General features: G+C 34.6%; 2 protein-coding genes across 5 annotated transcripts; one reads left to right on the top strand and one right to left on the bottom strand.

Annotated features, from left to right (window-relative positions):
* Positions 1-209: 209 nt before the first annotated feature.
* On the top strand, positions 210-2,804 carry LOC126775109 (uncharacterized). The gene is made up of 6 exons (XM_050496875.1): positions 210-353; positions 438-674; positions 751-944; positions 1,413-1,624; positions 2,033-2,255; positions 2,552-2,804. Exons 1-6 carry the CDS (start codon positions 300-302, stop codon positions 2,766-2,768), a joined length of 1,137 nt encoding a protein of 378 aa, XP_050352832.1. The 5' UTR covers positions 210-299; the 3' UTR covers positions 2,769-2,804.
* Positions 2,732-15,056, bottom strand: LOC126775082 (gamma-tubulin complex component 4 homolog). Of its 4 annotated transcripts, none has more exons than XM_050496838.1 (13): positions 15,041-15,056; positions 14,176-14,327; positions 13,966-14,098; positions 13,588-13,882; positions 13,202-13,382; positions 12,538-12,746; positions 9,602-9,728; positions 7,760-7,916; positions 6,747-6,887; positions 5,710-5,884; positions 5,159-5,357; positions 3,868-4,028; positions 2,732-3,120 (listed from the first exon to the last, which is right to left on the bottom strand). In XM_050496838.1, exons 2-13 carry the CDS (start codon positions 14,230-14,232, stop codon positions 2,958-2,960), a joined length of 1,998 nt encoding a protein of 665 aa, XP_050352795.1. In that variant the 5' UTR covers positions 14,233-14,327; positions 15,041-15,056; the 3' UTR covers positions 2,732-2,957. The 4 variants fall into 4 exon arrangements, with proteins under 4 accessions (XP_050352795.1, XP_050352793.1, XP_050352794.1 ...); XM_050496836.1 differs by lacking the exon at positions 15,041-15,056 and adding an exon at positions 14,457-14,474; XM_050496837.1 differs by lacking the exon at positions 15,041-15,056 and adding an exon at positions 14,425-14,440.
* Between the last annotated feature and the right edge of the window lie 5 nt (positions 15,057-15,061).

Here is a 15,061-nt window from a genome sequence, read left to right as displayed (position 1 = left end):
CAGTTACTATGGTAACATTATACGCAACATTGACAAACTATCTCTGTCTCAACGGCAGCTTCACGACCCGTTGGTCTATTGGTTTCTTTGTCTACGGTACTGTCGCAAAATGATAGATTTCGATGACATCTGTCACAGGACTTGCTATATTTTAAAGTTGACGACTGATGTTTGACTTGACGCATGACGTTTAATGACAGTGCTTGATGATTTCAAATGTATGGTGTATATAATTGATAAATAGTAATTGAAATATTATCTAGGAAATAAATATATAATTGCTTCTTTAAATAAACAAAATGGAAATGGACATTTCACACAATCAGTATTTTACTAGTTATGAAGATTTAGAGGTATAAAATTATAACCTAAAATTAAAATGATACCTGTTTTTTTATATTTCGGCATCAGTTATCTGAATGATATTTATATTTTAGATACATAGGCTTATGCTGGAGGACAACCCTAGAACTGAGAGCTATAAAAAGGCAATTTTAGAAAACAAATCGTATTTTAAGGATAAAGTGGTAATGGATGTTGGTTGTGGCACAGGTATTCTCTCAATATTTTGTGCCCAAGCTGGTGCTAAAAAAGTATATGCAGTAGAGGCTAGCAATATGGCAAATTTAGCGAAGGAAATAGTCAAGGAAAACAATTTTGAAGAAATTATAGAGGTTGCTTGAAATGGTTAAATGTACAATAATACTTAGAAATATAAATAGATTTTTTATACCTTATTATTGACAACAGGTTCTGCACGGTAAAGTAGAAGATATAATTTTGCCAGGAGATATCAAGGTTGATGCAATAGTATCAGAGTGGATGGGCTTCTATTTACTCCATGAGGGAATGCTAGATTCAGTACTTGCAGCTAGAGATAAGTTCCTTAAACCTGATGGTGAAATGTTTCCAGAAAGTGCTATCATCTATGTAGCTCCATGTAGGTGAGATTTTATATTAATGTAATTTAGCTAGGTATTTATTTTTTGTCTATAACACTGAGTGACTGAAGGGCATATACACTGCAAATTATATACATATCAATTATATTGTGTAAACAATACTTTACAAATCATGTGCTAAAATTTTTTTTAACTTGTTCCATCTTAAACATAGATTATTTATTATCTTCTTAAATAAAACAAGTTATATTTAACATTATACCACTATTAGTTCAAAAGGGAGTATGTGGATTATGTCACAGTAAAAAAAAACAGTTTTTTTATTAGTATTTTTTTTCTGCTGGATTGTTTGTGATGAAGAATACAACTTTAAAAACATTAACAAGATATATAATCATATATGATTTTTGTCTGTTATAAATTGGAAGCTAATTTTTATATGCAATGCACAATGCATGCTTATTCATTAACAGAACCATATGTCATTATGTATAGATGTACATTTTTTAGTGTCCCTGATTTATACAACAAGTGGCAAGACTTTCATGGTGTTTCACTATCAAAATTTTCCAAACACCTAAGATCAATTAAAAGTGATAAACCTGAGATAATGCAAATTAAAAAAGAAGACCTCCTTGGTACAGAGGTAGCTATAGCATGGATTAATTTAAGAGAAGATACTCCTAAGGATCTCGACTCTTATAGCATTCAGCATGTTGTAGGTTTGTATCCAAAGCAACTTTTACATAATATAAGTATATATGATAATGATCATTATGATCTCCCTAAATATTAGAACATATCTTTAAGTCAGTTTGCTGTCATTTAATGGAACTGTATGAAAAATGAATGTATTGAAGAATATATATATATATATATATATATATATATATATATCCATAAACAATATTTCAGTTATATACTTTCATTCTATATGATTATACATTTATTTTTTTTATTTTTATTAATATGGCTTAAATATTAAATTCATTTTAATATAATATGTATAATTTTTTTTTATGTAGTGCTATATAGTGTGATTAAAAATAATGTTTACCAATAATATTGTAAGTTCTTTAAGACTTTAGTTAAATTTTAATTTTTAATAAATTTCAAATATTATCATTTAGGTGCAAGTAAAAATGGACAGTATCAAGGCATATGTGTCTGGTTCGAGTGTAATTTCCCTGAATTATCAAAGAATAGTAGAATTGTTTTAAAAACTGGACCAGATAGTCCCGTGACACATTGGAAACAAACAGTTATACTTTTACCCGAAGAGCAGAATGTAGAGGAACAGGAACCTATTTCATTTCAGCTGGATATGAATAGAGATCAATTTAACTCCAGGCGGTAAGTTTTATTGATAAATCAATATTTGTTATAAATTACATTTTAGGTATGTTTAACATTATACATTATTTTGATATTTAAGCTTTTTTTAAATATAAATTGTGCCCAAAGTATGCATAAGAACAGTCCAAGTTATTATAGAAGATTGAATTCAAACAATTAATAAATTGCTGGTGCTGGATATACCAGTAATAAATAATTATATTTTCTAAAATGATAGCATTTATTAATATTTTTTATTATTTATTATATAAAATGATAGCTTTATTTATATTAATAGGTATATAAACTTGCAGATACACACTTCAGCTAACATTACAAGATCCAGAGGAAGTTGAACATCCAGTACCATGCACATGTCACATGACAAAGTGTATCCTTATGAAGACTGTTATGTTCCAACATGCAGAACATGCAATAAGCCAAAACAAAGTAACAAACTCCAGTATATTAAAAGATGATAACATTAATGACGATGATGATGATGATGATGATGACTGCAGTAACAAATAAAAAATGTTTTTTTCAAATTTATAATTAAAGTTAAAAAAAAAAGTATTTTTTTTTTATTAACTAAATAGTACGTAGGTATGCTGTTGTCCATACTGTTATTACAGTTAATATATATTTACATAGACATAATTTTCAGAATAAACACAAAGTTAAAATTGTCAGGTTTCCAGTTCATAAAATATTATATTACTAGTACCGTAGCATATTAGTCACAGATTGAGTCAGCTGAGCCTCTCCACTGAGCCACCGGTTATAGTCCAGTCGCATAAGCAGCCTAGCCAAATAAACGCCACATGGACGATCTCTCAATGACACTAGAAGCTGCATCAATTGCTTAACCAATTTATTAAATCTGGAAAAGAAATGCAATATTTCCCATATTATATTTATAAAAAAAATATTTTGATATCATTTTGCTTGTAATGTTTTTTTGACAATAAATTCTATTGAACAGTAACATAACTCTCAAGTTGTAACTTACACTATAGTCAATTGAAGGTATTTATTTTGTAGACAATCTTCGACAGAAAGACCATCGGGTCTTCGTCTATCGTCTATCGGTCTATCGTCTCTACCTGGGATTTGAACCTGCGGCATTATATTTAGACACTAGACCAACGACGCAGTCAATTAATAATAAATAACATTTGACAGCCTCGTTGGTCTAGTGGCTTAATATAAGGCCGCAGACCCCGAGGTCCTGGGTTCAAATCCTAAGTTAGACCAGTAAATATTTATTGGATTTTTCTTTTGAAAATTCACAGTAACAGGAGTCTGGAAGTTGAAGTGTGTATACTTTCATGCTTCGGAAGGCACTTAAAGCCGCTGGTCACGCGCCTCAACTCTTTCCGGCCGAGTATGATTGCCGTCCCATCGGATTATGAGAGATAGGTGAAAAATGTAATATTTGACTTTAATTTTCTTATATGCCGTCCATAAGTGGAATTCGCTCATGCATTTAAACTACACCGCCGTCAATATGTTAACGAACAATACTGTTTGTTTAAAACAATAATCCAATTTGTTTTAAATGTATTATGAAAACGTCGTGAATTAAGTTACGTAATTATGTTATTTATAATTAAAAATATAATATTACCGATCTGAATATCCACGTATGTAATAATCTTCGGCTTCCTTATCGGAGGCAAACTCACTCATGCTGCAGAACGAATGACAGAGCTTTAGCAGTTCCATAATATTACAGAAAACTGGATTGTTTATTGAGTCGAGTGTGTCGCCAGAATCATTATCACCGGACTGAAATCGAGTAACTTCGTAAAGATATAAATGCATACTACGATATTTTTTTACAATCAGTACAATAAAAAAATATATCTTATATTTGGATCAGACGATCGTTGATTCAAATCACATGCCTTTACAATCGATTCATTATAACCCACCGGTGCCAACAATTAACCAGTGACGTAAAATATTTTTACATATATTAGTAAACATGTGACTTCTCTTATACTTGAACCCAGCGCTTGTCAGCAAGGTAGTGTAAACAAATATGAGGCTTACCGGCCCGCTGCCGAAATTATCGAAACTTTGAAAGTATTATTAAAGTTTATATAAACAGTCAAGTCAGTCAATACAACACGAATCCATAGTGTTGTATTATAAATAAAAATATAATATTAAATAAGAACTGTTTGAAGTATTTATAAATTTTTTATTTTTTTTTATAAAATAGGAAGACGGACGAGCATATGGGCCACCTGATGGTAAGTGGTCACCAAACGCCCTTAGACATTGGCATTGTAAGAAATGTCAACCATCGCTTACATAGTCAATGCGCCACCAACCTTGGGAACTAAGATTTTATGTCCCTTGTGCCTGTAATTACACTGGCTCACTCACCCTTCAAACCGGAACACAACAATAATAAGTACTGCTGTTTGCGGTAGAATATCTGATGAGTGGGTGGTACCTACCCAGACGAGCTTGCACAAAGCTCTACCACCAGTAACTCACAGTACCTCTGTTTGAAGTATATAATATAGCAAATTATATTAGCAAATCGCATAGAATTTGTAAAACTGTTTTTTTACATTTACTTCTTTTTCGATTGGAATATATTCATTTTTTGTAGTGGGGCTTTGTGCAGGGCCGTCTGGATGGAAACCACCCTCATCAACTCATCAGATATTATGCCGCTAAACAGCAATACTTAGTATTGTTGCGTTCCGGTTTGAAGGGTGAGTGAGCCAGTGTAACTACAGACACAAGGGACATAACATTCCCAAGGTTGGTTGGCGTATTGGCGATGTGATGAATGATTATTATTTCTTACATCGCCAATGTCTATGAGCGGTGGTGACCACTTACCATCGGGTAGGCCATTTGCTCGTCCGCCTGCCTATAACATAAAAAAAAAATCTTACCGTTACAGTTAAGAACGATTGACTTAATATATCCGCTAGAAAAGTAGCATGTGCTTTCTTCAATTTCTCGAAATCATTAGTCTTGTTAACTGCTTCCATGAGACGAGAGAAATTAGTTTCAAGCACATCAGCTTGAAGGTAATGTTGAAGATTGTCCATTAGAAACATCAATTTGTTATGCAGCTGACACATTGTAAACCTAAAGATGTTTCAACAATTGGATTATTGAACATATGGACCTAGAGCGGTAAAATTTAGTTAGGTTTCAATTAGCAATAAAGTCGGGCGTGCATATCACGAAATAAATTCTATAGCAGTGGTTAGGACAAGTGAATTATGACGAAAATTTCGAGCTTAAGACTGTACGGACACCATTGACTTTCCAGGAAACATTAATAATTTCCAGGAAACCAGCATGTGTATCCAACCTGCATTGGAGCAGTATTAAATAATATTTGTAATGCATTGTAAGTGAGTATTTTTTTAAAGATAATTGATGGATCGTATTAAAGTGTTTATTAATCTATGAAACCAAGAGGATGTATAGTAACCTAGTAGATTGCTTATATGTCTTCCAGAGCGCGTGCAGATCGTGTTGCGTCTTCTTTATTCGCAGCAGGAGTCGGAACATGTCGTTGTACCGCGCCAAGACCTCCGGCGCAAATAGCAGATGAAGGGGCCACTTGAAGTCGTACTTTAGAATTATACTCGACCACCCATCTGCCACTGATGACAAAAAAAACCCATAGTGTACCTAATCCTAAAACTTAGGGTACTGTCGAGCTAACTTTATGCCATAAGAAACAATAGACGAAATCTCGATTTTTAAAAAAACGGGATTTTATATTATTTGCTTATGTCGCCTCTGCTGATGATGTACTAACGGTTTCTAATGAAATTATTAAGTATAAAAGATAAATATGACGTACGTAACATATAAGATGCACTTTTCAATTTAATATCAAGAAAAAAAAGATTGTTATATATTAATTTTGGTCGACATAAGAGAGCGGGTAACTATTACTATATATTCAGTTAAACGTTATAACTTTTTCCATATTCAAAATTTGAAATCGGATCGAATCGAATCATCGAATGATTATTCAAAATCCTAAACGTTCCAATGGATATATTTGCACGCAATTATATTAATATTTTGTTTTAAAGCGCTTCTCCGCACCGCGCCTCGCGACAGAATCGCTTACTTACGGACGCAAAATATACATTACGATAAAAATAACATATGAGACCTTACTTTATTTTTTCTATATCTTTTGTCTATCTAAGCAATTTTACGTAATAAAATTAAAATATTATCCTTACTATTCTTTCTTACTAATATTATAAATACGATAGTATGTTACCATATAATAAAACCATTTAACATAATATAGCACACTGGGTATTCTAAATACATTTTAAACAATTACATAATACTTAAATACAGTAAAAAATACTTATTTTTTGTCATCAATACTAGTTGTACCTTTATTGTAATTTTATAATCACCGATGACTACCATCTCGGCTAGACGGCTAGGAAATAAACGGCTAGTACCTACTTATCTATAACTAGGTAGCTACTATACCTGTGCTGCTGTCATCATCAACGGAAGAATTCACAGAAATATTCGGCTTAACATAAGGTAGTTCGAAGCTAAACTTTTCAATGTCAGCACTATTGCTCAGGAACACAGCTCGAGCCGCTAATTGAAACGCATGGTTCATATCTGTAAATAATATTTTGATATTGTATTGTAAGGAGTCAGTCGAAAAGACTGGCAACACAGGGGCATCAAGCTATGAAAAAAACCCCTCTCGCGATGATGGGCCTCTTTTTGCTCCTGAAGTATATATTCTCTCACTAAATAGTGCATTGTTATTTGCTTATTTAATTATTATATATATATATCTATAGGTTATTCTGACAGTAACGCCTTTGACTTTAAGGCATTGTCTTTCATGCTTCGAAAATTCAAACACTTATTATTATCATAAAAATATAAAAGTAAGTAACAGCCTGTAAATGTCCCACTGCTGGGCTAAGGCCTCCTCTTCTTTTTTGAGGAGAAGGTTAGGAGCTTAATCCACCACGCTGCTCCAATGCGGGTTGGTGGAATACACATGTGGCAGAATTTCGATTAAATTAGACACATGCAGGTTTCCTCACGATGTTTTCCTTCAGCAAAAAGCACGAGATGAATTATAAACAGAAATTAAGCACATAAAAATTCAGAGAGGCTTGAACCCACGTTCATCGGTTAAGATTCACGCGTTCTTACCACTGGGTCATCTCGACTTAAAAATATGATTGTAGTTAATTTTTGGTATGACATGAAAATGACACGATAAGGCTGTGGCTTTTTCTATCAAAGAATGCTCGACATATATTGAGAAGTCAGTAACAGTTAATGTCCCACTGCTGAGCTAAGGCCTCCTCTCCGAAGGTGTAGAGCTTATTCCCATTGAGAAGACAACGGTTCTAAATTATCAGAGTTCCAATTTTGCGGACCGTTCAAAAACCAATTGCCAACAGTTTTATAATTATTATTATGATGATTAACGGTTAATTTATAAGTTAAATATTTAGACGTTAGTTTACCTCTGGTGGAAGTTCTCGTGGTGGGCCTGTCGAGCATAGGCGCTGTAAGACGTAGCAATTCCAAAAATAGTTCCCCACGACCGATAAGATAGAAGTCCTTCATGAGACGAAGTTCGTGTAAAAGTTGTGCTTCTTCAACAGCAACAGTCCATAAATGCTGAAATGCGTTATATTTTATTATATAATAAAAATGTCTGTCTGATTGAATTTTTGCCACAGCAGGCAAAGTATCTGCGCATGACATTTTGTGTTTGTGTGAAGAATTCCAACTTATATGTTGGCAATTGAAATACATTTTGAGAATCAGATCATAAATTAAACGATACCTTGCCCATGGAAGTTGGCTGAAATTCGGAAAAAATCTGCCATATCCACCAATCTGCATTGGAGTATTTTGGTGGACTAAGCTCCATGCCTTTTCCTCAAAACAAATAAAGAGGAGAGAAGGCCTGAGTCTTACTTTACTTACTTATAATGTCCTTTACTTAGGATTTAAATTGCATAAAATGGATAACTGTTATTATGATGGCAAAAAGTTTTGTTTATAGCATTTTTACTGGTGGTAGGGCTTTGTGCAAGCTCGTCTGGGTAGGTACCACCCACTCATCAGATATTCTACCGCAAAACAACAATAATTGATATTGTTGTGTTCCGGCTTGAAGGGTGAGTGAGCCAGTGTAATTACAGGCACAAGGGACATAAAATCTTAGTTCCAAAGTCGAGATGGCCTAGTGGTTAAAACGCGTGAATCTTAACCGATGATCGTGGGTTAAAACCCGGGCAAGTACCACTGAATTTTCATGTGCATAATTTGTATTTATAATTCATTTCTTGCTTGACGGTGAAGGAAAACGTCGTAAGGAAACCTGCATATGTCTAATTTCATTGAAATTCTGCCGATGTGTATTTTACCAATCCGCATTGGAGCAGCGTGGTGGAATAAGCTCCAAAACTAAGCCCAGCAGTGGGACATTAACAGACTGTTACTGTATAGCATTTTGACGACTATAGATAGTGGTCTGCTGTCAGTGATGTGCGCTATTGTAGCTAGATTTGAAGTCAATATTTCTTATACAGTTCTTATGCAATAAGCTGAAATGTTATATTTTACTGGTGGTAGGTCTTTGGGCGTCTGGGTAGGTACCACCCACTCATCAGATATTCTACCGCAAAACAGCAATACTTGATATTGTTGTGTTCCAGTTTGAAGGGTGAGTGAGCTAGTGTAATTACAGGCACAAGGGACATAAAATCTTAGTTCCCAAGGTTGGTGGCGCATTGGCTATAAGCGATGGTTGACAGTTCTTACAATGCCAATGTCTAAGGGCGTTTGGTGACCACTTACCATCAGGTGGCCCATATGCTCGTCCACCTTCCTATTCTATATAAAAAAAAAATCTATAGTCTAAATATGTGGTTAGGTGGCCAACGTGACATCACCTTACATTATATTCCATTAATCAATATTGCAATATGGGTGACTGCCACTTTCCCACAGAAATTGCTGTTAATCAAACAACATGGACTTATACGGTTATGGTTTGATTAAAGTGGATTTTTGATTGTTTCCGCCCGCAACTTTACTCTTGAAGGGGAGAGGTGTTAGGTACCCTATATATTACCTGTACCTCTGCCAACGGATATGCAGACATTTCATAATGATCGATTTAGTTACGTGAAAGCGTAATAAAAAAACTCTCTTTCGCCTTGTCATCGTATGTAAGGGAGAGAGTTATGGTATTATTGGATTACTTTTTATTATCTTCATAAGTGTTAATGTCAATAATATATGAGGAGTTCTATTTATATTTGTGTTTTAACATTTATAATATAAAATTGTACCTTCGTGACACACTCTTTTATCTCTCTCACCACACCCCTCAAGTTATAAACTTCAAATACTTCAATAGTTTTAAGTTTTTGTATTTTTTCGTGAAATTCTGCTTCCTTCTCTTCCCAAATTGTAAATCTGTAAAAACGTCATAACGATTACTTATATTTATTTGATAAATATATTTTTGTTATATTTATAATCTATTCATGCAATGGAGGTGTTGAAGAAAAATATTGTAACATAAACAGCATGTTACAGATATATGTATCTATACATATATGTAAAGATTTGTAGATATATATATGTATGTATGTTGTCTTATGTTAAATACAGTAATTGTATAGTAAAGTGGATTTGAACCTAAAATCGCATGCTTAAATCAAGGCAAGCACTACTAACTTTCATTTGCTTTATCTGTGCTTAAAAATTAATCTCGTCATCATCGATGAATAAAAACACCGTGACAATACCTGCAAGTGTATCCACTATAAATCTTTTTATCATAAAATTATTATTTAAATAGTTTTCTATTCATTTATCACGATACTTAAACATCACAACATTTAAATACAATAGATATATTCCTGCACAACTTCAAGTGGAGAGCCATTTACGACCACTGGTCTCGGGGATTTTATATTAATCGGGTCATTTTATATTAATGCCGCGTCCGTTCCAATCGAGCGTCTTGTAGACGTCCTCCAATGCATTGGTAAAGAGTTTCGGTGATATTACATCTCCCTGTCTTACCCCGCGATGCAATTGGATTGGTCTTGTGCTCTGATCTTGTACTTGGACGGTCATGGTTGCGGCTTCGTACAAACACTTTACCACCTGGACACCGACAGTCAATTAGGCATCTCTACATGGATTCCCGAAGAGCCCAGGTCTCGATGGTATCGAAGGCTTTTTCGTAGTCCACAAACGCTAGGCATAGAGGCTGATTATATTCCTCGGTCTTCGGTCTGTATTATTTGCCTTAGTGTGTGTATGTGGTATACGCTACTGAAGCCTTTTTGAAACCCAGCCTGTTCCACGGGTTGGAAGTCATCGAATTTTCGGGCAAGACGATTAGTGATTACCCTCGAAAACAATTTGTAAACATGGCTTAAAAGTGAAATGGGGCGGTAGTTTTTCAGAAGAGCTTTATCACCCTTCTTGAAAAACAGCACCACCACACTTCTGCTCCATGTCTTCGGTGTTATACCATTGTGGAGGACGGAATTAAAGATGTTAGCCAGCTCTCTCAGAACTGGTGTGCCTCCTGCTTTGAGAAGCTCTGAGGTAATTTCGTCATCTCCTGGAGCCTTGTTGTTTCCAAGTTGCCCGAGAGCAATCCTAATCTCGCCCGAATCGATGTGGGGAAGATCGTCTGATAGGTGGCGTGTTAGTCTGGCTCGTGGGTCATCCGCACTGTGGGACTCAGGTGGAGGTACTTGTGATGAGTATAAATCATCATAGTACTTTTCGACTTCAGCTAGAATCTCTGGTTTTGAGGTGACGGTTATGCCTTGTATGGTTCTGAGTTTTGTCAGGTGACAACAGGAGGTATGTGACTTTGCAAGAACCTTTGAGCCCCTATTGAGTGCTATAGCATCTTCAATATTCCGGGTATTCACTCGTCTTGTGTCACGCCTTATTAGTTTTTTAACCTTCCTGTTAAGTGCCTGACACTCAGATGGCGTCATGTTCTGCTGTTCTCGTCTCCTCGTCATCTCGTTCAGAGTTTCGCCTGAGAGCTTCGACTTACGTCCATTGCTCTTTTGTCGAAAGTAATTTTGGCCTACCTCGCGGATGACACGCACCAGACCATTGGTGGCGTCGTCAATGCCCTGCCTGGTTTCCAACATGGCAAATCAGTTCTGTAGTTCCAGCTGGAAGCTTTCGCACCAGCTTCGACCTGAGGCAGAGTTGATCTAAGCGTCGACTTCATTAACCGCGATCGTTCTATTTTAGTGTTAATATTCAGGGTGCCTCTTACCAGGCGGTGATCACTTCCAGTGTTTACCCTGTTGATCACGGAGACATCCCTAAATATTTGGCGCTTATTGGATAAAATGAAGTCGATCTCATTCATCGCTATGTTATCGGGGCTTCGCCAGGTCCACTTCCTTTGGGGCTTTTTCTGGAAAAATGAATTCATCAGAAATAATCGCTGAGCCTCGAGGAAGTTTACCAGCATTTGCCCCCTATGATTTCTGCGCCCATAGCCGAATTTTCCAACCCTCGATTCACCATCTTTTTGTACTCCCACTTTGGCATTGAAGTCACCCATAACAATTGTGTAGAAGGTATTGGTACGAGACATAGCTTTCACTTTGTCTTCATACATGGCTTCGACCTCTTCGTCAGTGTATGTAGACGTTGGGGCATACACTTGTATAACCTTCAAGGCATACCTCTCGATTATGGGATGGTTGGTGTCCTTCTCGGAAGTAGAGTAAGTAACCGGCATCTAGTGTCATCGTGTCCTCGCCCTGTCTTCGGATTTCTGATAGACCTACTATATCCCAAATAATACGACTTAACTCTACTTCCAATTCTGTCAGATGTTCGTCCAGCCGCAGAGAGCGTCCATTATACGTGGCCAGAAACAGTCGCCGTTTGTGGTACCCTGCCGTAGCCCGGGGATTCTTAGCACCCCCCCATCGCACCGTTACCATGGCCGGTAACCGTGGCCAGGAATAGTGCGATTACCGGGAATTGGGGGCCGTGAATTTTTGTCGTCGCTCATAGGGGGGTATTTGCCTTAGTCACCACGCTTGGCAGGCGGGTTGGTGACCGCAGTGGCTGGAAATCTTTCACTAATAGCGCCGCTGCCCGCTATCAGGATTTGCATTTTCGGATTCCAGCATTTGTGTGGTTATACCGCCACGATTTCAGTCTTCGATTTTTCGTCGGGATTTTTATTGTTAGTAAGTTATTATAAAATAATGCATAATACCTCCTTGAATCTGCATCAATCTTCTGCAAAGTGAGCATAGGCCTGTTAATTGTAAAACTATTGTTCTTCTTAACTTTCTTCGGATCGAAACCAAAAAGAATGACAGTTTTGCCAATGAATAATATTTCCTGTGCCAATGAAAGTGGAATAAAATATGGAATCATATTCGGATTAAGATTGTATCCACAGTCTAAAGGTGTTTGTTGTAACTGCAATAAAAATTTACATTATTCAAGTTTAAGATTTTGGTTTTTGGTCAAAAAGAATTGTTGTTTTTTATATCAGAATGTTCATTATTACTTATTAATGTTAACCCCTATGCTACCAACAATTTCTTAATTAAAAGTTATATTAATAAAAATAATAATTGTTAATTCTTGTTTCCAAGAAAATAGTTTTATTATAAGAAAGTTAAAATCATATTAAACTGAATTTGAATTATTTTTTATTTTATAGAATAGGAAGGCGGACGAGCATATGGGCCACCTGATGGTAAGTGGTCACCAACGCCCATAGACATTGGCATTGTAAGAAATATCAACCATCGCTTACATAGCCGATGCGTCACCAACTTTGGGAACTAAGATATTATGTCCCTTGTGCCTGTAATCACACTGGCTACTAGCAACATTGTTAAGAATATTATTTTATTTTATGTAATTACCGTTGATACAAGAGATTTTTCACAAGTAGTTGTTGATGACGGAGTGGAAATAAATGTATCTGAGGCATCATTTTTTTTCATTTGATATATGAAGAATTCCTGATATGGGTCTCTCAATTCACCATAAAGCAGCCATGTACAGAGTTGATTAATGAAAACTGTGTTTATACAGCAAAATATCCTAAAATAATAATAATAATTGAAGGTTATCAGTGTTCATGACCTTAATAGAATTTATGTGTTTTTGGCATTTTGGTTTTAATGCATCCATTACTACATTTTATATAAAATCCATAAACAAAAATCACATAAAAAAATTTTGGCACAGATTTTGATAGTCTCAATTCTAAATTTTTCTTATATAAAATATTATTTTAAATACGCACTGCATAATAGCTTCATGTACCATTTTATTGCCATTTAAAATAAATTGATGTATAAGGCTTAAAATCTGGCATCCTGTCAATCTCCTCTCTTTTATAGTACTTATAATTCTATTGAGTGTATTAAATAGTCCTTGAAACTTTTCAACATAACTGTACAGCAATGACAATGTGTAATTTGGATTCCCGATAACAAGTTCCTCAACTTCCTTTAAAGTATTCTTATATGATTGCAAAACTTCAGAAATGCCTTCACTCAATGCTTGTCCATACAGTCCATAAGATTTATGTCCAGAGGCTAATTAAAAAAAAACACAAATTGAATATATATTTAAATCAATTGTTATATCAAAAATATATTATTGTCAATTTAAAAATAACCTGTTTGTGATTTTCTGGAATGAAACACAGTTCCTATAATAAAATTTTGAATTTTATGGTGACTCTTTGCAATAGCGTAAATTCTATTGTATACTTCTGCATCTCCCTCATTTGCATAGGTAAGTGGCGCGGGCTATAAATATTTAAATGTATAAAGTAAGTTAAAAAGTCTTTACAAAGTAAGTGTTATTAAATAACGGATCCAACTACCTGTGGTGCATTGGTTTGCGAGCAATCCCACAAAACTAACAGTGCGTCGTGAATCATTTTAATATGAAATATAATTTCCAATACAGCATATGCTTCTTATATTTTGTTTCAAATTTCCATTAACATTGGATAACTAAGACCAGTTATAATTTCTGGGAACAAAATTTATATTAATGTCTTTTTAATTATTAAAAAAATAATAATAATGAAAAGTTATATTGAAAAATGAAGCAGAAATACGTTACCTACCAGAAGTTTAAAGAATTTAATTGTTTATTTACCTTTTATAAAACTGACAGTCCAATTCTAGTTGACACAAGCATTAAACGACAGACTATAATAAATAGTATTAAGAAGAGTTAAGGTTTGCGTGTAAGTTTTTTTTTGCATTCACAAAAAAATAACTAGAACTAGTCCGATTAATGCCGAACTTTCACATGATTATAGTTTGAAGACAAACATTTGCATTGTTTATAAATTCTAACTTTGCTGTAATTATACAATTTGTTTAAATATATTGTTAATTTCGAAGCGTTCACTGTTTAATATTTAAAATATATGTGCACAATTGGTTTACCTAAGATTTGTATATTTGTTAGACGTGTGCAAAAAATTCCGTGACAGTCTATTTTATATGCTCTTAAAACTAAGTCATAGAAACCATTTTTATTTCTCACACAATATTTCTTCTTATCAAAATAAATATTATAATAATTTTAAGTGTTTTCTGCAATTACAAATTAGCTAATATTTTATAAACCCATACGTGATTGAACTAAAATGTATTAAATTATAACAAACTCGCAATCATATAAAATCCAAATCATATTTATATCGTTAAATCCTAACAAATATCTGTACCTACCTTATCTGTGATACAAGCGAA

This window comes from Nymphalis io, chromosome 17 (assembly GCF_905147045.1).
Source record: "Nymphalis io chromosome 17, ilAglIoxx1.1, whole genome shotgun sequence".
In the NCBI taxonomy this organism is placed as follows: Eukaryota; Metazoa; Arthropoda; class Insecta; order Lepidoptera; family Nymphalidae; genus Nymphalis; species Nymphalis io.
The sequence above is the reverse complement of the archived record's forward strand: the minus strand, read 5'-3'. Positions and strand labels throughout refer to the sequence as shown.